Source organism: Rhinoraja longicauda, chromosome 24 (assembly GCF_053455715.1).
Source record: "Rhinoraja longicauda isolate Sanriku21f chromosome 24, sRhiLon1.1, whole genome shotgun sequence".
Classification (NCBI taxonomy): Eukaryota; Metazoa; Chordata; class Chondrichthyes; order Rajiformes; family Arhynchobatidae; genus Rhinoraja; species Rhinoraja longicauda.
The window spans coordinates 31699636-31725693 of record NC_135976.1 but is presented as its reverse complement, the minus strand read 5'-3'; the positions used below and the strand labels follow the sequence as shown (position 1 = coordinate 31725693).

General features: G+C 46.4%; 1 protein-coding gene across 1 annotated transcript in view; it reads left to right on the top strand.

The window, feature by feature from the left end:
* LOC144605578 (uncharacterized) overlaps positions 1-26058 on the top strand; it is a 55433-nt gene that overhangs the window by 11500 nt on the left and 17875 nt on the right. The window contains exon 2 of the mRNA XM_078421007.1: positions 23773-23892. Coding sequence (XP_078277133.1) covers positions 23773-23892 — 120 coding nt within the window. The remainder of the gene's footprint in view (positions 1-23772; positions 23893-26058) is intronic.

The window sequence follows — 26058 nt, the reverse complement described above, 5'->3', positions numbered from 1 at the left end:
CATAGGGTGCAAGTTGAATCAGGAGATGAAATTGGCGTGTCACAAATGTAATCCTACGGTGTTTATGGGAGATTTCAACATGCAGGTAGACTGGGAAAATCAGGTTGGAAATGGACCCCAGGAAAGAGAGTTTGTAGAGTGCCTTCGAGATGGATTCTTAGAACAGCTTGTACTGGAGCCTACCAGGGAGAAGGCAATTCTGGATTTAGTGTTGTGTAATGATCCTGATCTGATAAGGGGACTAGAGGTAAAAGAGCCATTAGGAGGCAGTGATCACAACATGATAAGTTTTACTCTGCAAATGGAAAGGCAGAAGGGAAAATCGGAAGTGTCGGTATTACAGTATAGCAAAGGGGATTACAGAGGCATGAGGCAGGAGCTGGCCAAAATTGACTGGAAGGAGGCCCTAGCAGGGAAGACGGTAGAACAGCAATGGCAGGTATTCCTGGGAATAATGCAGAGGTTGCAGGATCAATTTATCCCAAAGAGGCGGAAAGACTCTAAGGGGAGTAAGAGATACCTGTGGCTGACGAGGGAAGTCAAGGACAGCATAAAAATTAAGGAGAGGAAGTATAACATAGCAAAGAAGAGTGGGAAGACAGAGGATTAGTTAACAAAAGTTAACTAAAAAGGCAATACGGGGAGAAAAGATGAGGTACGAGGGTAAACTAGCCAATAATATAAAGGAGGATAGCAAAAGTTTTTTTAGGTATGTGAAGAGGAAAAAAATAGTCAAGGCAAATGTGGGTCCCTTGAAGACAGAAGCAGGGGAATTTATTATGGGGAACAAAGAAATGGCAGACGAGTTAAACCGTTACTTTGGATCTGTGTTTACTGAGGAGGATACACACAATCTCCCAAATGTTCTAGGGGCCGGAGAACCAAGGGTGATGGAGGAACTGAAGGAAATCCACATTAGGCAGGAAATGGTTTTGGGTAGACTGATGGGACTGAAGGCTGATAAATCCCCAGGGCCTGATGGTCTGCATCCCAGGGTACTTAAGGAGGTGGCTCTAGAAATAGTGGAAGCATTGGAGATCATTTTTCAATGTTCTATAGATTCAGGATCAGTTGCTGTGGATTGGAGGATAGCAAATGTTATCCCACTTTTTAAGAAAGGAGGGAGAGAGAAAACGGGTAATTATAGACCAGTTAGTCTGACATCAGTGGTGGGGAAGATGCTGGAGTCAATTATAAAAGACGAAATTGCTGAGCATTTGGATAGCAGTAACAGGATCATTCCGAGTCAGCATGGATTTACGAAGGGGAAATCATGCTTGACAAATCTACTGGAATTTTTTGAGGATGTAACTAGGAAAATTGACAGGGGAGAGTCAGCGGATGTGGTGTACCTCGACTTTCAGAAAGCCTTCGACAAGGTCCCACATAGGAGATTAGTGGGCAAAATTAGAGCACATGGTATTGGGGGTAGGGTACTGACATGGATAGAAAATTGGTTGACAGACAGAAAGCAAAGAGTGGGGATAAATGGGTCCCTTTCAGAATGGCAGGCAGTGACCAGTGGGGTACCGCAAGGTTCGGTGCTGGGACCCCAGCTATTTACGATATACATTAATGACTTAGATGAAAGGATTAGAAGTACCATTAGCAAATTTGCAGATGATACTAAGCTGGGGGGTAGTGTGAATTGTGAGGAATATGCAATAAGGCTGCAGGGTGACTTGGACAGGTTGTGTGAGTGGGCGGATACATGGCAGATGCAGTTTAATGTAGATAAGTGTGAGGTTATTCACTTTGGAAGTAAGAATAGAAAGGCAGATTATTATCTGAATGGTGTAAAGTTAGGAAGAGGGGATGTTCAACGAGATCTGGGTGTCCTAGTACATCAGTCACTGAAAGATAAGATAATTATGGGATTGGACACATTAGAGGCAGGAAACATGTTCCCAATGTTGGGGGAGTCCAGAACAAGGGGCCACAGTTTAAGAATAAGGGGTAGGCCATTTAGAACGGAGATGAGGAAGAACTTTTTCAGTCAGAGAGTGGTGAAGGTGTGGAATTCTCTGCCTCAGAAGGCAGTGGAGGCCAGTTCGTTGGATGCTTTCAAGAGAGAGCTGGATAGAGCTCTTAAGGATAGCGGAGTGAGGGGGTATGGGGAGAAGGCAGGAACGGGGTACTGATTGAGAGTGATCAGCCATGATCGCATTGAATGGCGGTGCTGGCTCGAAAGGCTGAATGGCCTACTCCTGCACCTATTGTCTATTGTCTATTGTCTATTGACTCTGTACACTGTCTCAGTGCACCACAGCTACACACTTGTACTGGGTACAAATCAAAAGATTTGATTCTGAAAATGAAAGTGTTTATAGCAGCCAGAGGAATCATTCAAGGTTGTGGTTAGGATCTGGAACTGTGAAAGCGCTCTCAATGATATACCTGTGTTATCACTCTGGGTGTGGCAGTCAATAAAAAGCTAATTGTCAAGTATTAATTGTTTCAAAATGCCGCATCCTTTCATAATGAGCAATTTAGGAAGCAATGAAATTTCAAGTCTCAACAGCAGAACTTAACACTTGTTCCCATGGGCTTCCTGGAACAATGTTTAATGGTATGTGGCGTTTAGAATGTGCTGGAAATATGAGGTAAAATACTGCAGGTGCTGGGAATATGGAGAAGGAAGGCCGGGGGAGTGATGAGGGGGGAGATGGGGGGGTGACGAGGTGGTGAACGTGGCCCAGGGACTCGAGAGAAAAGAACCGATGAGCGAGGAGTGAAGAGGGCCGGGATGTGTGGGGAGACAAGGCCAATATTCGAGCAGAGAGGTCCGGAGGAGTGAGGTGTCTGGGTGAGGCCGGAAGTGCGTGGAGTAAGAGGGCCGGAAACTGGGCGGTTGGGCAGTTTTAAGGTTTTTTTTAGAGATACAGCGTGGATACAGGCCCTTCGGCCCACCGGGTACGTGCCGACCAGCGATACCCACACACTAACACTAGTTGAAAAGCATATGTACAAATAGAAATAAAAGGCACATTTGTTACAGAGTTCTTACATAGCTTCAATTTTTAAATTTTTAAAGAGAGAAAAAAAAAAATAAAGAAGAAAGGAAAAAAAAACAACAAAAAAAAAAACTATAAACTATTGAGAAGAGAGAATAAGAGGATTAAAAAAAAGATATAACTATAAAAATTAAAGGGAGTAGATCCGGGAGACAATAACCACAGTTGTACATCCAACGCTTAACTCAAGTTTCAACTTTAAATTTTAAATTTTTATTTTAGTCCTGTGCCAAACCCATTTACTTTTCTAAAAATTCAATAAATGGAGACCATATTTTAAAAAAAGAACTCAGGTTTGTCAATTAAGGCAAATCTTATTTTTTCAAATGCAGGGTCTCTGTCATTTCCGTAGTCCACATTTTAATTGTGGGGGTTATTGTTTTTTTCCAAAATTTAAGTATTAATTTAAGTATTAATTTTTTCGCAGTTATTAAACTGTAATCAAGAAAATGTACCTGACTTGTTGTAAAGTTTGTAGTGTGTTCTGATAATCCTAATATAATTAATTTTGGATCCATAGCCAATTGCTTGTTGAACACTATCCTACACCCACTAGGGACAATCTTTACATTTACCAAGCCAATTAACCTAGAAACCTGTACGTCTTTGGAGTGTGGGAGGAAACCGAAGATCTCGGAGGAAACCCACGCAGGTCACGGGGAGAACGTACAAACTCCGTACAGACAGCGCCCGTAGTCGGGATCAAACCCGGGACTCCGGCGCTGCATTCGCTGTCAGGCAGGCAAACGCCTCCGCTGTCACGCTGTGAAAACAGAGAGGATGAGACGGAGTTTCTTCCCATAGGCCATCAGGACTGTTAACTCTCATATCACCAGGGACTAATTTAATTTACTGTATTAATTTATTTTTTTGTGTTTAAAACAAAAATTCTATTCTGTTTTGTAGTTTTAGCACAATCCGCAGGCGTTGCCACTTTCATTTCACTGCACATCTTGTATATGTATGTGGCAAATAAACTTGACTTGACTTGACTTGACTCTACCGCTGCGCCGCTGTGACCGCCCTTCTTTTGCTACTATGTCAATCCGGCCCTGGGTGTGTGCAGGATGGAAGGCAGGGGAGGTTAAATAGCTGTGTGCCCGTAAATTAACACCGTTTATTCCGAAGATGTGCAGGTTGTAGGTTTATTGGCTTGGTTTAAGTGTAAATTGTCCCTGGTCTGTGTGGGATAGTGTTAGTGTGCGGGGATTGCTGGTCGGTGCGGACTCAGTGGGCCAAAAGGACCTGGTTCCGCCCTGTATCTCTACACTAAACTAAGCTGAACCAAGACGGCAAGACCATTAATAAATCACAGGAGGTCACCTCTGTGGACAAGCAGTCATGAGTGTGTAAATAAAGAAGATGAAGATGTAAATTCTCAGCAGGAAAAACCTCAATCAAAATTGCACCATTCAGACTGACTGGTGTTAATGCATTGAAAAAGATAACAGATTAAAGATGTAGGTAGCACAACAGCCTTAAAATACAGCTATCGCTTAATAGTAAAAAATAATTTCAAACAGAAAATCGAATGAGATGAAGCCACATTAATCATCAGGATAATAATGGTGCTTTGTGTCTTTCTTGAGATTTTGTAATATCACAGGAATCCAGGAGACAACACTGTTGTTTGTTGGAACAGCTCCCATCATGACAAATCTTTGTACTGGGACACAGTTGCAGACTCCAGCTGCACATAGCCTTCTATAATGTCAGTGCATTCCAGTGACCTAGAGTCACACAGCACGGAAACAGGCCTAATAAGTCCCTGTTCAATGGTGCTCTCAGGACACCTGGCCCTGAGAGGAACCTGTACCGGAGGTACCTCAGCTCACAACGTGACTCCTCGAAACCTCACATTTGCCAGCCAACTAACCGTGAACGAGATATTGCCGACACATCTCACAGAGTCAGGGAGTGATAAAGTATGAATACAGGCGCTTCGTCCCAACTTGCCCACACCGGCCAACATGTCCCAGCTACACTAGTCTCACCTGCCCGCGTTTGGGCCACATCCCTCCAAACCTGTCCGATCCATGTACCTGTCTAGGTACTTGTCACAATTACCTAGGCACAGTGAAATTCCTTTTTTGCATACAGTCCAGTAAAGATCTTGCTATACAAGGCGGCACAGAGGTAGAGTTGCTGCCTTACAGCGCTTGCAGTTCGATCCCGACTGCGGGTGCTGTCTGTACGTTATCCCCGTGACCGCTTGGGTTCTCTCCGAGAGCTTCGGTTTCCTCCCGCACTCCAAAGACGTGCAGGTACGTAGGTTAATTGGTTTGGTGCACGTGTAAATTGTCCCTCGTGTGAGTGTAGGATGGTGTTAATGTGCGGGAATCGCTGGTCGGATTGGTTGGGCCGATGGGCCTGTTTCCACGCCATCTCTCCAAGCTAAACTAAACGTAGGCACAATAATACTTAAGTGCAAGAGTGTTAAAAATAGTAGATTACACTGAGACAACACACAAGAGGCGCCACAGTGACACAGCGGTAGAGTTTCGGCCTTACAGCGCCAGAGACCCAGGTTCGATCCTGACTGGTAAAAATTGTAAATTATCCACGCCGATCATCCTGTACACTTGCACTATCCTACACACTACCAATAATTTACACTTTACAGAAGCCAATTAGCCTACAACTCTGGATGAAGGATGAGGAGGGACCTCATTGAAACTTACCAAATAGTGAAGGGCATGAAAGGCTTGGATAGAGTGGATGTGGAGAGGATGTTTCCATTGGTGGGAGAGTCTAGGACCAGAGGCCACAGCCTCAGAATAAAAGGACTGTCCTTTAGGAAGGAGATGAGGAGGAATTTCTTTAGATAAAGGGTGGTGAATCTGTGAAATTCATTGCCGCTAATGGCTGTGGAGGTCTTTTAAAGCAGAGATTGATAGGTTCTTCGTTAGTAAGGACATCAAAGGTTACGGGGAGAAGGCAGGAGAATGGAGTTGAGAGGGATAGATGGTGTAAGAAAATAACTGCAGATGCTGGTACAAATCGAAGGTATTTATTTCACAAAATGCTAGAGTAACTCAGCAGGTCAGGCAGCCTCTCAGGAGAGAAGGAATGGGTGACGTTTCGGGTCGAGACCCTTCTTCAGACTTCTGAAGAAGGGTCTCGACCTGAAACGTCACCCATTCCTTCTCTCCTGAGATGCTGCCTGACCTGCTGAGTTACTCCAGCATTTTGTGAAATGAGAGGGATAGATGGATGAGCCATGATTGAATAGCGGATGGTGGAGCAGGCTCGAAGGGCCAAATGGCCTAATTTTGCTCCTATGTCTCATGAACATAACACTAGATATAGAAACATGGAAGGCAGCAACTCTAGCTCCGCGTCACCATGCCGCCCACCAAATACTTGGGACAAGTCTTTGATGATGTTGGCTGGAATCCGAAACGTGTGAGCTGAGGGATGAATATTGACCTGGTCAACCACAAAAATAACTGGCAGAATCTTTCATTTGCCCACGGAACATTGAAAAGTATACAAGCCATGGGAATACAGTATTGTGTCATAGCTGTGTGCCCTGTCAGCTATGAGCATGTGCTAATGCATTGAATGATGCTGCAAATCGCTGCCTTGAGATTCATTAAGGAGATTTGCCATAAATCCGTTTCATTGCAAGTGTCTGTCTCAATATTAATTGAGATTATGTGGCACAACAGTAGAGCTGTTGCCTTACAGCGCCAGAGACCCATGTTCGGCCCTGACCGTGGGCGATGTCTGTACGGAGTTTGTACGTTCTCCCCGTAACCATGCGGGTTTTCTCCGAGTGCTCCGGTTTCCTCCCACATCCCAAAGGCGTACAGGTTTGTAGGTTAATTGGCTTCTGTAAATTGTCCCTAGTGTCGAGGATAGAACTAGTGTACAAGTGATCAATCTGTGGGGAGGAACTGCAGATGCTGGTTTACACTGAAGATGCTGGAGTAACTCAGCGGGTCAGGCAGCATCTCTGGAGAGTAGGAATGGGTGACGTTTTGGGTCAAGACCCTTCTTCAGACTGAGAATCAGAGGACAGGGAGACACAGAGATATCAGTGGTCTCGGTGGGCCGAAGGGCCTGTTTTGCACGCTGCATCTCTAAACTAAACTAAAATTATACTAAATACTTCTTTCAGATTTAGAATCAACTCAAAAGAATAATCAAGGACAAAATTTAATATTTAACTTTATTTATTTGCTAAATTATTTGTGAAATGTCTAATTTCATAGGCTGAAGGGCCTGTTTCTGTGCTGTGTCTCTAAATTTCAGTACAGTTTAGTTTATTGTCGTGCAGTGAGGTACAGTGAAAAGAAAGTAGGGAGGAACGGTAGATGCTGGTTTTATCGTATCATATCATATATATACAGCGCGGAAACAGGCCTTTTCGGCCCACCAAGTCCGCGCCGCCCAGCGATCCCCGCACATTAACACTATCCTACACACACTAGGGACAATTTTTACATTTACCCAGTCAAATTAACCTACATACCTGCACGTCTTTGGAACCTGCACGTTTTCACCGAAGATAGTCACAAAATGGTGGAGTAACTCAGTGGGACAGGCGGCATCTCTGGAGGGAAGGAATGGGTGACATTTCGGGTCGAGATCCTTCTTCAGATTTTTGTTTGCTTGCTAACCAGCCCGCGGAAAGAGAATACATGATTACAATCGAGCAAATCCACAGTGTACAGATACGTGATACTTCTCCCAGGTAACAGTGATCTACTCTACATGTTCCCCGATCAGCATCCCCTTTGTCTCGTTTTCACACCATGCACTTCCTCTCCCTCTCCCCTGACTCAGACAGAAAAAGGGTTTCGACCCGAAACATCATCCATTGCTTCTATCCAGAGAAGCTGCCTGCCCGGCTGAGATACTCCACCTTATTGTGTCTTCCAGAACAAGGGGCCACAGTTTTGGAATAAGGGGTAGGCCATTTAGAACTGAGATGAGGAAAAACTTTTTCAGTCAGAGAGTTGTGAATCTGTGGAATTCTCTGCCTCAGAAGGCAGTGGAGGCTTATTCTCTGAATGCACTTAAGGGAGAGCTGGATAGAGCTCTTAAGGATAGCGGAGTCAGGGGGTATGGGGAGAAGGCAGGAACAGGGTACTGATTGAGAATGATCAGCCATGATCACATTGAATGGCGGTGCTGGCTCGAAGGGCCGAATGGCCTCCTCCTGCACCTATTGTCTATTGTTTATTGTCTAAAACACTCTTGACTCCTGACTCCCTGCCTGATGGTATTTGCTTGATGTTTGTAGTTCTCGTGCTGTTTATTGCCTCTTTCGCATTTCCTGGTGTATTCAAGTATGTGTGATTTGGCTGGGTAACATGCAAAACCAAGCACTTCACCATATATCTGTGTAAGAGGCAGCATCAATGTTCTCTTAAGTACAGCACAGCCTCACCTGTACCAGATCACATCCACCACTAGATGGGATTCATTGGATTCCACCTGTGTCATTTCTGGTCACAAAGGGGAACTGCAGATGCTGGCTTACCACAAAAAGACACAAAGTGTTGGAGCAACTCAACAGGTCAGGCAGCACCTCTGGAGAACATAAATAGGTGACGCTTCGGGTCGGAACCGTTCTTCAGACTGATTGTTGAAAGGCAGAAAGAAAGCTGGAAGAGAGGTTGGAGAGGGGGGGGACAAAGTCTGGCAAATGATAGCTGGATACACATGAGGGGCAGTTTGATAGGTAGATGTTCAAACAAAGGACAGAGATGAAAAGACAAAAAGGTGTGAGATAAGGGTTAACCTGTATCCACCTATCACTTGCCAAGATAGACACACAAAGTGCTGGAGTAACTCAGCGGGTCAGGCAGGCATCTCTGGAGAAAAGGACTAGGTGGCGATTCTGGTCGAGACCCTTCTTCAAAAGTCACCCATTCCTTTTCTCCAAAGATGTTGCCTGACCCGCTGAGTTACAACAGCACTTTGTGCCTATCTTCGGTGTAAACCAGCATCTGCAGTTCCAGTCATCACTTGGTCCCGATCCCACCTATCTTCCAGCTTTCTCCCACCAACTACAATCAGTCTGAAATGTCGCCTGTCCATGTTCTCCAGAGATTGTATCTCTTCTGTAGATGTTTACCTGCTACTGTGCACCTTGGCCTGAATTTGGCACCATCAGGCCCAAATAACCTGTTGTGGTTTAAAGTGCAAAAAGATATGAGTTTATATTATGAATGTGGTAATTAGTTTAGAAAGCAGATTTTTAGTTTGGAGATACAGCAGGGAAACAGGCCCTTCGGCCCACCAAGCCTGTGCCAACCAGCGACCCCCGTCCTCTCACTTCCTTAAACCATTCGTGGTGCCCTGACTCGCCAAGACAGATTAGATTACAGCCCGGGTTTATTTATCAATTAATTTATCCAAACTAGACTCAGCAGATCAATGTGTGTGCTTAAAATAATGCCTCCTTCATTAGATTCAATAACATTTGATAGTCTCAAGGAACTGCAGATCTGGTTTACAAATAAAGACACAAAGTGCCACAGTAACTCAACGGGTCAGGCAACATCCCTGGGGAACATGGTAGGGCCACCAAGGTGGCACAGCGGTAGAGTTGCTGCCTTACAGCGCCAAAGACCCGAGTTTGATCCTGATTGCGGGTGCCTGCAAGGAGTTTGTACGCTCTCCCCGTGACTGCGTGGGTTTTCTCCGGGTGCTCCGATTTCATCCCACACTCCAAAGACGTACAGGTTTGTAGATTAATTGGCTTTGGTAAAAATTATAAATTGTCCCTCTTGTGTGGGATAGTGTTAGTGTAGCGTGGATTGGGTGGGCCAATGGGCCTGTTTCCAAGCTGTATCCCTGAAGTTTAGTTTATTAATGTCACGTGCATCGAGGATTGGTGAAAACCTTTTGTTTGCGTGCTATCCAGTCAAAGACTACACCTGAATACAATCAAGTCATCCACAGTACACAGATAAAGGGTAAAAAGCACAGCATTTCGTGCAAGGTACAACATTCAGGTCTGATAAAGTCCGATTAAAGGTAAGGGAAGTCAGGACCGCACTCTGGCTGATGAGAGAACTGTTGCCTGATAACAGCTGGGAACTGTCCCTGAATCTGGAGGTGTGCTTTTTCACACTTCTGTACCTCTTGCCCGATGGGAGAGGGGAGAAGAGGGGAGTGACCGGGGTAATACTGGTCCCTGATTGTGCTGGTGGCCTTGCCGAGGCAGCGTGAAGTGTAGGTGGACTTAAAGGAAGGGAGGTTGGTTTGCGTGATGACCGGGGCTACGTCCACAACCCTCTGGAATTTCTTGTGGTCATGGATGCCGCTGTTCCCAGGCTGTGACACATCAGGCTGTGACACATCCCGATAAGATGCTTCTGTTGAAGTTGGCGAGAGTCGTTGGGGACATGCCAAACTTCCTAGGCCTTCGAAGGAAGTCGAGGCGTTGGCGTGCTTTCTTTTGGCCATAGCTTCGACGAAGCCGGTCCGCGATAAAATTGCTGGCGATATTTATTCCTGGGAACTTTAAGCTTTCGATCATCGGGACTACAGAAAATACCATGCGCTTATACAATCAAGCCAAACACAAGCACAAAAGGCAGAACGAAAAGAAAGATATCAAAGACACCAAACTCTTATTGCTGGTTTTGCTATTCATTCATTCGTTCGCTGCTCAAAAGTATGGTTTGAAGATTGAGAACCTCGAGACCTGGTGTCAAGATGAAGGGATTAAAAGTACCATTAGCAAATTTGCAGATGATACTAAGCTGGGGGGTAGTGTGAATTGTGAGGAAGATGCAATAAGGCTGCAGGGTGACTTGGACAGGTTGTGTGAGTGGGCGGATACATGGCAGATGCAGTTTAATGTAGATAAGTGTGAGGTTATTCACTTTGGAAGTAAGAATAGAAAGGCAGATTATTATCTGAATGGTGTCAAGTTAGGAAGAGGGGATGTTCAACGAGATCTGGGTGTCCTAGTGCATCAGTCACTGAAAGGAAGCATGCAGGTACAGCAGGCAGTGAAGAAAGCCAATGGAATGTTGGCCTTCGTAACAAGAGGAGTTGAGTATAGGAACAAAGAGGTCCTTCTACAGTTGTACCGGGCCCTGGTGAGACCGCACCTGGAGTACTGTGTGCAGTTTTGGTCTCCAAATTTGAGGAAGGATATTCTTGCTATTGAGGGCGTGCAGCGTAGGTTCACTAGGTTGATTCCCGGAATGGCGGGACTGTCGTATGTTGACAGGCTGGAGCAATTAGGCTTGTATACACTGGAATTTAGAAGGATGAGGGGGGATCTTATTGAAACATATAAGATAATTAGGGGATTGGACACATTAGAGGCAGGAAACATGTTCCCAATGTTGGGGGAGTCCAGAACAAGGGGCCACAGTTTAAGAATAAGGGGTAAGCCATTTAGAACGGAGATGAGGAAGAACTTTTTCAGTCAGAGAGTGGTGAAGGTGTGGAATTCTCTGCCTCAGAAGGCAGTGGAGGCCAGTTCGTTGGATGCTTTCAAGAGAGAGCTGGATAGAGCTCTTAAGGATAGCGGAGTGAGGGGGTATGGGGAGAAGGCAGGAACGGGGTACTGATTGAGAGTGATCAGCCATGATCGCATTGAATGGCGGTGCTGGCTCGAAGGGCTGAATGGCCTACTCCTGCACCTATTGTCTATTGTCTATTGACAACAATCTTTCTCTCAATATCAGCAAGACAAAGGAGATAGCGATCTTCAGGAAGCCAAGCTGTACACATACTCATTGACAGTGTACAATACCCATTGACAGCACCGAAGTAGAGATGTTTGATAGCCTTCACGTTGCTTCGGCAAGGCCACCAGCATAATCAAGGACTGGTCTCACCCCCGGTCGCTCCCTCTTCTCCCCTCTCCCATCAGGCAAGAGGTACAGAAGTGTGAAAACGCTCCAGATTCAGGGGCAGTTTCTTCCCAGCTGTTATTAGACAACTGAACCATCCTATCAACAGCTGGAGAGCGGTCCTGACTTACCATCCGCCTCATTGGAGACCCTCGGCCTATCTTTAATTGGACTTTACTGGACGTTATCTGGCACTAAACGTTACTTCCTTTATCATGTACCTACACTGTGGTCGGCTCGATTGTAATCATGCATTGTCTTTCCGCTGACTGGTTAGCACGCAACAAAAACTTCCCAATGTATGTGTAGGAAGGAACTGCAGAAGCTGGTTTACACCGAAGATAGACACAAAATGCTGGAGTAACTCCGCGGGACAGGCAGCACCTGTGGTGAAATGGAATGGGTGACGTTTCGGGTCGAGACCCTTATTCAGACTGAAGAAGGACCTCGACCTGAAATATCACCTATTCCTTTTCTCCAGAGATGCTGCCTGACCCGCAGAGTTACTCCATCATTTTGTGTCTAGCTTTTCACTGTACCTCGGTACACGTGACAATAAGCCAAGCTAAACGGATATGTGTCTATTCATGATGGAATGAAAGAGATGAGCAATTTTAATGCCAGGATAAGAATCATAACTTGTAGCAATTTCAAGACGGCATAATTAACGGGTAATACTGTGGGAAACCCTTGCCACAAAATTGCAGTGTTTGTGAAAGACAGCGAGCTCTCTGTCACATTCGAAAGTGGAATTGGCAATAATCTTGCCCTCATTGCCCACTTATTATGGAAATAATGTTTTAAAAGCTATCACAATCCCTTTTAGCAATTAGGAGCAGGGCTCATTACAATTAGCACAGTACATCACTATTGTTTAAGCTTTATTTATCACCTATGCAACTGCCCAGTGAAATTCCTTTTGCATTTGTTACACATGCAGGCGCAAGTGAAAAAGTTCTCAAGATTTTTCACTTCTATTTCAGACTTGCATATGCAGTTTTTTTTTCCCATTTTAGTTTAGTTTGGAGATACAGCGCGGAAACAGGCCCTTCGGCCCACCGAGTCCGCACCGACCAGCGATGCCCGCACACCGACATGACTCCACACACGCCAGGGCCAATTTACACTTGTATCAAGCCAATTTACCTACAAACACCTGTACGTCTTTGGAGTGCGGGAGGAAACCAAAGATCTCGGAGAAAACCCACGCAGGTCACGGGGAGAACGTACAAACTCCGTACAGACGGCACCCGTAGTCGGGATCGAACCCGGGTCTCCGGCGCTGTAAGGCAGCAACTCCCCAGCTGTGCCACCGAGCCGTGCTTTGATGGAAGTAATATTGCCTGGAATCTCCACAGAACTACTTCCATTTTGCTGCTTCAATATCAGTGGAGTTTCAATACAAAGTTGCAAACTGCTTTTGGCAGGGGGTTTGGCATATCGCAATTTAAAACATTCACTCTACAAACATCTGTTTCTTATTCCAGTTAATTAACTCTTGTGTTTTCTGAACGTATTAAACAGCCAAATTAACTCACATGACTTGTCATGGGAGACCTATCTTCACAGCTGGTTGTCTGCTTTCAGGCATTTAAAAGATCTTTGGATAAGCAGGGGCGGAGGGAGGGGTATGGATCATATGCAGGCAGATAAGACTTGGTCTCATCATGATCATGTTCAGAAGAGACACTGTGGGCTGAAGGGCTTCTTCCTGTGCTGTACTGTTGTTTTAAAGACACAAAATGATGAGGACCTCATTGAAACTAAACAAATAGTGAAAGGCTTGGATAGAGTGGACGTGGAGAGGATGTTTCCACCAGTGGGAGAGTCTAGGACTAGAGGTCATAGTCTCAGAATTAAAGGACGTTCCTTTGGGAAGATGAGGAGGAATTTCTCTAATCAGAGGGTGGTGAATCTGTGGAATTCTCTGCCACAAAAGGCTGTGGAGGCCAAGTCAATGGATATTTTTAAGGCTGAGATAGATCGATTCTTGATTAGTGCAGGGGTCAAGGGTTATGGGAAGAAGGCAGGTGAATGGGGTTAGGAGGGAGACATAGGTCAGCAATGATTGAATGGCGGAGTAGACTTGATGGGCCGAATGGTCTAATTTTTTCCTATCACTTATGAAAATATTGGAGGAACTCAACAGGTCAGACAACATCTCTGGGGAATATGGATATCGTGAACAGTGGCCCAGCGGTAGAGTTGCTGTCTTACAGCGACAGAGACCCAGGTTCGATCCTGACTACGGGTGCTGTCTGTAAGGAGTTTGCACATTCTTCCTGTGGCACGCTCTCCTGAAAACATTGTGACAAAGAGGGGAGACACAGGGATTTGCGGACGCTGGCACCTTGAGCGAAACGCAAAAGCGGGAATGGACTGGTGTAGCCTTTCATGTGTGACTGGTGCAGCTGGGACATGTTGGCCGGTATGGGCGTTCAGCCCGGGACCCTTCTTCAGACTCACAGATGACTAATCCTGGTGACTGATGAAGTCAAAGTCAATTAAGTCAATCTTGCAGACGGTCATGAATCAAGAAGGGTCTCGACCCGATACATCATCTGTCCATTCCACGCTGTATCTCCAGAACTATAAAACTAAAACTCTCAATTAATTTTTCCTGGCTGAAATAGAAAACCACTTTTTTTGCTTTGGGTTGGTCTGGCTCAAGGAATTTTTTTTTGTTGCAATTTATGTATTATTTCTTTAACTGTTTGTCGCTGCCAGTCCACCGTGCAATCTTTTGATGTATTCTTTCGGTGAATATATGCGAGGAAATATAAGGAAGCAACGATAATAAATTTGACGTAAAATTGGTGGCGTTAAATTTTCATTCTACAAGGATTTTCTTTCATTTTCATTTTTTACGAGGATGTTGCCAGGACTCGAGGGCAAGAGCTATAGGGAGAGGTTGAGCAGCCTGGGACTCTATTCCTTGGAGCGCAGGAGGATGAGGGGTGATCTTATAGAAGTGTACAAAATCATGAGCGGGTAGACACAAAATGCTGGAGTAATTCAGCGGCTCGGGCAGCATCTCAGGAGAGAAGGAATGGGTGACGTTTCGGGTTGAGACACTTCTTCAGACTGATGTCAGGGGAGGGGGCGGGACAAAGATAGGATGTAGTAGGCGACAGGAAGACAGTGGGAGAGCTGGGATGGGGGAGGGGAAAGAGAGGGACAGACGAGCTATCTGAAGTTAGAGAAGTCTATGTTCATACCGCTGGGGTGTAAACTGCCCAAGCGAAATATGAGATGATGTTCCTCCAATTTGCGCTGGGCCTCACTATGACAATGGAGGAGGCCCATAACAGAAAGGTCAGACTGGGAGTGCGAGAGGGAGTTGAAGTGCTGAGCCACCGGGAGATCAGGTTGGTTAAGGCGGACTGAGCGAAACGATTGTCGAGCCTGCGTTTGGTCTCGCTGATAGGAATAGATCGGATAGACGCACAGAGTCTTTTGCCCAGAGTAAGGGAATCGAGAACCAGAGGACATAGGTTTAACGTGAGGAGGGGAAAAGATTTAATAGGAATCTGAGGGGTAACTTTTTCCACACAAAGGGCGGTGGGTGTATGGAACAAGCTGCCAGAGGAGGTAGTTGAGGCAGGGAATAAGGAGAGCTCTTTTTTCCTAATCTTCCTTTTCATTGATAGTTTTAAATTGCACTTCTTTGTCCTATTGGCTAAATATTAGTGGCAGGGCACTAATATTGGTGATATCTCCTTACAAGTATTGGCAATCAAGCCTCTATTTCAAGTGTCAATGGTGTGTTGGCACCAGACTCTCTTGTACAAATGATTGCAGGTACAATCACAACATTTAACAAACATTTAGACCTGTACATGGACAGGGTAGGTTTTCGAGGGATATGGGCCAAATGCAGGCAGGTGGGACTGGTGTAGATGGGTACCTGTGACGATAAACTAAACTAAACTACATTTATTTAACATTGTGGCAACTGGAAATTTTAAAGAGGTTTTTCTTTAAACCGCACAAATCATTTTGAAACGTCAATAAAATGATTTCAAAGACATTCAGCACGTTTATAGTTTAATTGACCAAGGCATTGAATTATTGGTTAATGACAGAAATAATTAAGATGACAATTAAGTTGTAGTTGGAACACAGTGTAGGGGTTTTAGTCACAACTCCAGAGAAAACGTTTCTGGAGCCAGGGAGGCTGAAGGACAGGAAATTACAGTTTGCAGAGAAATTGTCTTGACTTGCCACATTTTCGTTGGCAAAAAAACAAAAAGATTGAAAAGAGATTTAGCAGTGAATAGAAAGCTGAACTGGGCCTGTTTCTGTGCTGCATAACCCTGTGATAAGGATTTGAGAAAATTCAGGATCATATAGTTACTCAACAGTCCAGACTTTTAATTGAGTTTATTTTAGTTTTGAGATTCAGCGCGGAAACAGGCCCTTCGGCCCACCGAGTCCGCACCGACCGGTGATCCCCGCACACTAGCGCTTTCCTACACACAGCAGGGACGATTTACATTCATACCAACCCAAATAACCTACAAACCTGCACGTCTTTGTGGAGTGTGGGAGGAAACCGAAGATCTCGGAGAAAACCCACGCAGGTCACGGGGAGAACGTACAAACTCCGTACAGGCAGCATCCCTGAGTCAGGATCGAATCCGGGTCTCTGGCGCTGTAAGGCAGCAACTCTACCGCAGTGCCATCTTGCCGGTATCCTTTAGACTTGAGAGACACAGCACAAAAACAGGGCCTTCGGCCTACCGAGTCCGTGCCAACTAGTGATCACCCCATACACTATCACTATCCGACACACTAGGGACAATTGACAATACTACAGAAGCCAATTAGCCTCCAAACCTACACGTCTCTTGGAGTGTGGGAGGAAACCGGAGCACCCGGTAGAAATTCACGTGGTCACGGGGAGAACGTACAAACTCCGTACAGACAGCACCCATAGTCAGGATGAAACCCGGGTCTCTGGCGCTGTGAGGCAGCAACTCTACCACTGCGCCACCATGCTGCCCCTGGAGTTGACTAGCGCGCCAATTACTTCTCTGATTTGCATCACTTATTCTTTAAGGGGAATTAGTTGTTTACTTTTCAGAACTAACGGTACAATGGTCCAAATCCATCACTTAAACTTTGTGTTCCAAGGAATCCTTTGGAATCTTTTACTTTGCACCCACAGAGCCAATTTAGAATAATTACCAACTTGTTCTATAGACAATAGGTGCAGGAGGAGGCCATTCGGCCCTTTGAGCCAGCACCGCCATTCAATGTGATCATGGCTGATCATTCTCAATCAGTACCCCGTTCCTGCCTTCTCCCCATACCCCTTGACTCCGCTATCCTTAAGAGCTCTATCCAGCTCTCTCTTGAATGCATTCAGAGAATTGGCCTCCACTGCCTTCTTGAGCAGAGAATTCCACAGATTCACAAATCTCTGACTGAAAAAGTTTTTCCTCATCTCAGTTCTAAATGGCCTACCCCTTATTCTTAAACTGTGGCCCCTTGTTCTGGACTCCCCCAACATTGGGAACATGTTTCCTGCCTCTAACGTGTCCAACCCCTTAATAATCTCTGCCTTGTTTGAGTTCTAGAGTCAGAAGTAAGAAGGTCATCCGTATTTATTTGTCCATTCATTTTTTAATTGTCAGCCAAAGTTTGTTAGCCTTTATCAAAGCTGAGCGGCACGGTGGCGCAGCGGTAGAGTTGCTGCTTTGAACTAAAGCTGCCAGAGAAGGTAGATGAGGCAGAGACTACCCCAACATTTAAGAAACAGATAGGACATGGATAGGACAGGTTTAGAGGGATATGAACCAAGCGCAGGCAGGTGGGACTAGTGTAGATGGGGCCGTTGGCCAGTGTGGGCAAGTTGGGCCGAAGGGCCTGTTTCCACGTTGTATGACTCTCCGAGTTGCTATAACTCTATGACCAGGCAGCATCTATGGAGGGAATAGATAGACAGTGTTGTCTAACCCTTACTGTAGCTAAAAAGCACACTGAATGAAACAGTTTAAGTCAAGTCAAATTTATTTGTCACATACACATACTCGATGTGCAGTGAAATGAAAGTGGCAATGCCTGCGGGTTGTGCACAAAAAGAATTACAGTTACAGCATATAAATAAAGTTAATAAGTTACTAAACATAGCACAAAAAGTGTCGACAAAAATTTAGTCTCTGGGGTTATCAAAGTTGACAGTCCTGATGGCCTGTGGGAAGAAGCTCCGTCTCATCCTCTCCGTTTTCACAGCGTGACAGCGGAGGCGTTTGCCTGACCGTAGCATCTGGAACAGTCCGTTACTGGGGTGGCAGGGGTCCCTCATGATCTTGCTTGCTCTGGATCTGCACCTCCTGATGTATAGGTCCTGCAGGGGGACGAGTGTAGTTCCCATGGTGCGTTCTGCCGAACGCACTACTCTCTGCAGGGCCATCCTATCCTGGGCAGAGCTGTTCCCAAACCAGACTGTAATGTTGCCGGACAGGATGCTCTCTACAGCCCCAGAGTAGAAGCAATGAAGGATCCTCAGCGACACTCTGAATTTCCTCAGTTGTCTAAGGTGGTAAAGGCGCTGCTTAGCCTTACCCACCAGTGCGGCAATGTGCGTTGCCCACGTCAGATCCTCTGCGATGCGGACTCCCAAGTATTTGAAACTGCTCACCCTATCCACAATAGACCCATTTATCTCCAGTGGCGTGTACGTCCTTGGATGTTTAGCCCTTCTGAAGTCCACAATCAGCTCCTTTGTTTTAGTGACATTCAAGAGGAGGCTATTGTCCTGACACCAGAGTGCCAGATCAGCCACCTCCTCCCGGTAGGCCTTCTCATCGTTGTTGGAGATCCGGCCCACCACCACAGTGTCATCAGCAAACTTGATGATGGAGTTTGAGCTGAACCTGGCCCTTGCAGTGTTCTTCAGTATTAAGGAGGAAGTCAAAGAAAGAGTCTGAAGAAGGGTCTTGACCCAAAACGTCACCCATTCCTTCTCTCCAGAAATGCTGCCTGACCTGCTGAGTTACTCCAGCTTTTTGTGTCTGTCCATAGAAAGAGTTAGCAGCAGATGTTACTTGTAAATCACTGCGGTTTACAGTGGGTCGCTAGGACTCGAGGCCTGAGCTATCGGGAGAGGTTGAGCAGGCTGGGACTCTATTCGCTGAATCACATGAGAGGTGATTTTATATGGGGGTCATACAAGATCGCGAGAGGAATAGATCGGATAAATGCACAGAATTCCTTGCCCAGAGTAAGAGAATCGAGAACATGGGGACATAGGTTTAAGGCGAGGAAGGGAAAAGATTTAATAGAAACCTGAGGGACAAATTTTACACAATGGGTGGCAAATGTATGGAGAGAGCTGCCGGAGGAGGTAGTTAAAGCAGAGACTATCCCAATGCTTAAGAAAGATTTAGATAGGGAGATGGATAGGACAGGTTTCGAGGGATATGGATCAAAAGCAGGGAGGTGGGACTAGTGTAGATGAGGCATGTTGGCCGGTGTGGGCAAGTTGGGCCGAAGGGCCTGTTTTCATGCTGTATGACTCTGTGACTCTCTATAATTCTATGTTTTGGGACATGGGCCAAGTACGGTCAGGAGGGACTATTCCAGTCCACTCCATGTTTGCCGGTTTGGGGAAGTTGAAACAAAGGGCATGTTTGCACGCTCTATGACTATGACTAAAAATGGGCACATTTCAGTAAAGGGAATTGATATCAAATAAAATCCTTCGTCTCACTGGGATTGAAAGCATTGTTGTCGTATTATTTGACCCCAGCCACGTTTAAAAATATGTGAAGATGGCGATTTGTAAGCATTCATTTTCAGCGATGTTGCAGTGTAAAAATTCTAATCACTCGCCAGCCCTCATGTGATCTACCCACCATGAAGTGAGAAAGATAGACTCAAATTGCTGGAGTAACTCAGCGTGATAAGGCAGCATCTCTGGAGAGAAGGAATGGGTGACGTTTCGAATCGAGACCCTTCTTCAGACTGAGATTCTGGGGTGAAGGAAACTAGAGAAATGGAAGGGTAAGGTGTGAAACTACAGATCACAGGGGACGATGATCAAGGAAATATAGAACCATAGAAACCTAGAAAATAGGTGCAGGAGTAGGCCATTCGGCCCTTTGAACCAGCACCGCCATTCAACATGATCATGGCTGATCATCCAAAATCAGTGCCCTGTTCCTGCTTTTTCCCCATATCCCTTGATTCCTTTAACCCTAAGAGCCAAATCTAGCTCCCTCTTGAAAACATCCAGTGATTTGGCCTCCACTACCTTCTGTGGCAGATAATTCCACAGATTCACAACTCTCTGGGTGAAAAAGATTTCCCTCCTCTCAGTCCTAAATGGCCTGTCCCTTATTCTTAAACTGTGACCCCTGGTTCTGGACTCCCCCAACATGGGGAACATTTTTCCTGCATCTAGCCTGTCCAATCCCTTAAGAATGTTTTATATGTTTCTATAAGATCCCCTCTCATCCTTCTAAATTCCAGTGAATACGAGCCCAGTCGACCCATTCTATCATCATATGTCAGTCCCACCCATCACGGGAATTAACCTGGTGAACCTACGCTGCACTCCCTCAAGAAATGTAGGATGGTACATTGTACGGTGACTTTTCCCACTCACCTTAAACCCATGTCCTCTGGTTCTCAATTCCCCTAGTCTTGTAAAATGTCTTTAAAAGGTCTTCCTCTGCTTCTCTGCGGCATTCACATTTTTCAAATTCCTGTTTGTTTTTGACTCGGGGGGCGGGGGGGGGGGGGGTTTGACAATGTCTTGGGTTTGTGAGAACAAGCAAATACAGTAATGGAAAACTGCACAGGGGATTCCCCACTGCACAGCACATGATGGATGTAGAGAGTACGTGTTGCAAGAGTCTCTTTCGTCCGACAGGAAATTAACACCAAGCTAAAAGAAAAGCTAATGTTCCCAATAGGGTGGTCTAAAACTGTGCAGCAGCCAAACCCAAGTTTAACGTCCCGCTTGCTAAATATTGAAACTCCCCTTCCCATTCCCACACTGACCTTGTGGTTTAGGAAGGAACCGCACACAAGTTCCACGCTGTATCTTAGTTTTACTTTAGGTTTTTTTAGAGACACAGCGCCGAAACAGGCCCTTCGGCCCACCGGGTCCGCGCCGACCATCGATCCCCGCACACTAACACTATCCTACGCGCACTAGGGTCAATTTTTGCATTTTACCAAGCCAATTAACCTACATACCTGCACATCTTTGGAGTGTGGGAGGAAAGCGAAGATCTCGGTGAAAACCCACGCAGGTCACGGGGAGAACGTACAAACTCCGTACAGACGTGCTGGGATCCCATGGCCGGGATCGAACCTGGGTCTCCGGCGCTGCATTTGCTGTAAGGCAGCAACTCTACTAAACAAAGCTAAAACTAAACTTAATACATCTTTCAGATTTAGAATCAACTCAAAAGAATAATCAAGGACAACATTTAAATATTTAACTTTTGTATTTACTAAATCACTTGTGAAATGTTCAACTTCATAGGCCGAAGGCTCTGTTTCCACGCTGTGTCTCGAAAGTTGTCTCATGTACTGAGTGAGGTCCGGTGAAAAGGGTGTAGAGAGGAACTGCAGATGCTGGTTTTCTCCGAAGATAGACCCAAAATGCTGGAGTACCTCAGCGGGACAGGCAGCATCTCCGGAGAGGAGGAATGGGTGGCTCTGCATCTCCCTCTCCCCTGACTCTCAGTCTGAAGAAGGGTCTCGACCCAAAAATGTCGACCCATTCCTTCTCCCCACAGATGCTGCCTGTCCCGCTGAGTTACTCCAGCATTTTGTGTTTACCCACCCTGACCTTTCTGTCCTGGGCCTCCTCCATTGCCAGGGCAAGCTTACACGCAAACTGGAGAAACAGCACCTCGTATTTAGCTGGGGCAGCTTACAATGCATGAATATTGAATTCTCTTATTTAAAGTATCTTCTACTTACTCCTCTCCCCTCCTCTCTCTTCCCCCATTCCTCCAACCCAGTCGTTTTACCAGTTCCATAGTTCACCACATTGTTTGCCTCTTGAGATAATACCTTCCCTAGCCAACAGATAATACCTTCCCTACCCAAGGTCATTGTGGGCCGAAGGGCCTCTTCCTATTCTGTACTGTTCTATGTTCCATCATATACAACAGACATTGTGGGCCGAAGGGCCTCTTCCTGTTCTGTACTGTTCTATGTTCCATCATATACAACAGACATTGTGGGCCGAAGGGCCTGTTCCTGTGCTGTACGGTTCTATGTTTTATCATATATATGGACGGTCACGGTGGCGCAGAGGTAGAGTTGCTGCCTCACAGCGAATGCAGCGCCGGAGACCCGGTACGATCCCGACTACGGGTGCTGTCTGTACGGAGTTTGTACGTTCTCCCCGTGACCTGTGTGGGTTTTCTCCGAGATCTTTGGTTTCTTCCCACACTCCAAAGACGTCCAGGTATGTAGGTTAATTGGCTTGGTAAATGTAAAAATTGTCCCTAGTGGGTGTAGGATAGTGTTAGTGTGCGGGGATCGCTGGTCGGCGCGGACCCGGTGGGCCGAAAGGGGCTGTTTCCGCGCTGTATCTCTAAACTAAAAACTAAATAGAGAAGAGACATTGCGGGCCGAAGGGCCTGTTCCTGTGCTGGACTGTTCTGTTCTATCATATTCAGCACAGACATTGTGGCCCGAGGGGCCTGTTCCTATGCTGTACTGTTCTGTTCTATCATATTCAGCACAGATATTGTGGGCCGAAGGGCCTTTTTCTGTGCTGTGCTGTTCTATGCTTGATGTTCTGAGATCAGAAGTTGATGTTGCGTAGCCTGTGGTGGGATGTGCAGTGGGCCAAATGCCTATGAAAGAACTGCAGATGCTGGTTTAGACCGAAGATAGACACAAAGTGCTGGAGTAAGTCAGCGGGACAGGCAGCATCTCTGGAGAAGAAAGGGATGGGTGCCCTTTCAGGTTGGGACCCTTTCTTCTGACTTGAGAAGTAGTCCGAAGAAGGGCCCTGACCCGAAACGTCACCCGTTCCTTCTCGCCAGAGATGCTGCCGGTCCCGCTGAGTTACTCCAGCTTTTTGTGTCTATTTCTGCATCTCTGGGCAGAAGGAAAGGCCAAATGCCTGTTGTCCAGAGATGTCGGAGTAACCCCCCCTCCCCCCCGTTCTCTGCATGCGCGATTGAGCCATCGAGGTCTGGGTGTCCTAGTGCATCAGTCACTGAAAGGAAGCATGCAGGTACAGCAGGCAGTGAAGAAAGCCAATGGAATGTTGGCCTTCATAACAAGAGGAGTTGAGTATAGGAGCAAAGAGGTCCTTCTGCAGTTGCACAGGGCCCTAGTGAGACCGCACCTGGAGTACTGTGTGCAGTTTTGGTCTCCAAATTTGAGGAAGGATATTCTTGCTATTGAGGGCGTGCAGCGTAGGTTTACTAGGTTAATTCCCGGAATGGCGGGACTATCATATGTTGAAAGACTGGAGCGACTAGGCTTGTATACACTGGAATTTAGAAGGATGAGAGGAGATCTTATCGAAACGTATAAGATTATGAAGGGGTTGGACACGTTAGAGGCAGGAAACATGTTCCCAATGTTGGGGGAGTCCAGAACAAGGGGCCACAGTTTAAGAATAAGGGGTAGGCCATTTAGAACTGAGATGAGGGAAAACATTTTCAATCAGAGAGTTGTGAATCTGTGGAATTCTCTGCCTCAGAAGTCAGTGGGGGCCAATTCTCTGAATGCATTCAAGAGAGATCTGGATAGAGCTCTTAAGGATAGCGGAGTCAGGGGGTATGGGGAGAAGGCAGGAACGGGGTACTGATTGAGAATGATCAGCCATGATCACATTGAATGGCGGTGCTGGCTCGAAGGGCCGAATGGCCTCCTCCTGCACCTATTGTCTATTGTCTATTGAGATGTCTCTGACTGTCTCTGCATTTTTGTTGCAGGCACTCTGCATCCTGTATCTTGTGTTGCTGCTGCCCCTGGCCACGCCACAGCCATGGTGTAATTTCCGGGACAATTTGAAGAGGGGAACCACCCATGTGCGCAGACTGATCGAGCAACTGGTGAGCAAACTGAAACAACACACTGCTGCCACCCACACCTCCTCCCTCTTCTTCTTTCTTCCTCTCTCTCTCTCCCTCTCCCTCTCCCTCTCCCTCTCCCTCTCCCTCTCCCTCTCCCTCTCCCTCTCCCTCTCCCTCTCCCTCTCCCTCTCCCTCTCCCTCTCCCTCTCCCTCTCCCTCTCCCTCTCCCTCTCCCTCTCCCTCTCCCTCTCCCTCTCCCTCTCCCTCTCCCTCTCCCTCTCCCTCTCCCTCTCCCTCTCCCTCTCCCTCCCCCTCCCCCTCCCCCTCTCCTTCCTTCCTTCCTTCCTTCCTTCCTTCCTTCCTTCCTTCCTTCCTTCCTTCCTTCCTTCCTTTGGCATTATGTACGTTTGAAATGTTGACATCGCTGTCATCGTCGGTCATATCATATCATATATATACAGCCGGAAACAGGCCTTTTCGGCCCTCCAAGTCCGTGCCGCCCAGCGATCCCCGTACATTAACACTATCCTACACCCACTAGGGACAATTTTTACATTTACCCAGCCAATTAACCTACATACCTGTACGTCTTTGGAGTGTGGGAGGAAACCGAAGATCTCGGAGAAAACCCACGCAGGTCACGGGGAGAACGTACAAACTCCTTACAGTGCACCCGTAGTCAGGATCGAACCTGAGTCTCCGGCGCTGCATTCGCTGTAAAGCAGCAACTCTGCCGCTGCGCTACCGTGCCGCCCATACATCATGGAAACAAGCCCTTCGGCCCATCGTGTCCACGGTCCTGAAGAAGCCGCAAGCTTCCGGCGACAATCGGTGTCAGAAAGGCCCACGTCGCCACGCTGGAAACTGGAAGTGTCCTGGGCTAATTCTGCTACCACCATCGTCTATTGTACCAAGCGATGGCTCTCACTGGCATCCACACTGCAACGCTGCCTAATAGAAACATAGAAAATAGGTGCAGGAGTAGGCCATTCGGCCCTTCAAGCCTGCACCGCCATTCAATATGATCATGGCTGATCATCCAGCTCAGTAATCTGGACCTGCCTTCTCTCCATACCCCCTGATCCCTTTAGCCACAAGGGCCACATCTAAGTCCCTCTTAAATATAGCCAATGAACTGGCCTCAACTACCTTCTGTGGCAGAGAATTTCACAGACTCGCCACTCTCTGTGTGAAGAAATGTTTTCTCATCTCGGTCCTAAAAGACTTCCCCTTTATCCTTAAGCTGTGACCCCTAGTTCTGGACTTCCCCAACATCGGGAACAATCTTCCCGCATCTAGCCTCTCCAACCCCTTAAGAATTTTATATGTTGCTATAAGATCCCCCCTCAGTCTTCTAAATTCCAGCGAGTATAAGCCTAGTCTAACCAGTCTTTCTTCATATGAAAGTCCTGCCATCCCAGGGATCAATCTGGTGAACCTTCTCTGTACTCCCTCTATGGCTAGAATGTCTTAATGCATTTGCTCTCGACAGTATTCATAAACCCTGCTTTCCCTTTAATATCTCAACACCCAATTTTACCCTGAGCTATTAATTTCGTACACAAGTGCTACTAACCTTGGTATAACTTAAAATCTCTTGGGGGGGGGGGGGGGGGGGGGGACCTGATAAAGAACTGCAAGCTGCAAACACTGATTCACCTCAAACGCACTTATTTCATGTCATAGAAACGTAGAAATATAGAAAATAGGCGCAGGTGGAGGCCATTTGGCCCTTCGAGCCAGCACCGCCATTCATTGTGATCATGGCTGATCATCCACAATCAGTAACCCGTGCCTGCCTTCTCCCCATACCCCTTGATTCCGCTATCCCCTAGAGCTCTATCTAACTCTCTTTTAAATTCATCCAGTGTATTGGCCTCCGCGGCCTTCTGTGGGAGAGAATTCCACAAATTCACAACTCTCTGGGTGAAAAAGTTTTTTCTCACCTCAGTTTTAAATGGCCTCCCCTTTCTTTATTCTTAGACTGTGTGTGTGGCCCCTGGTTCTGGACTCCCCCAACATTGGGAACATTTTTCCTGCATCCAGCTTGTCCAGTCCTTTTATAATTTTATAGGTTTCCATAAGATCCCCTCTCATCCTTCTAAATTCCAGTGAATACAAGCCCAGTCTTTCCAATCGTTCCTCATATGACAGTCCCGCCATCCTGGGGATTAACCTCGTGAACCTACGCTGCACTGCCTCAAT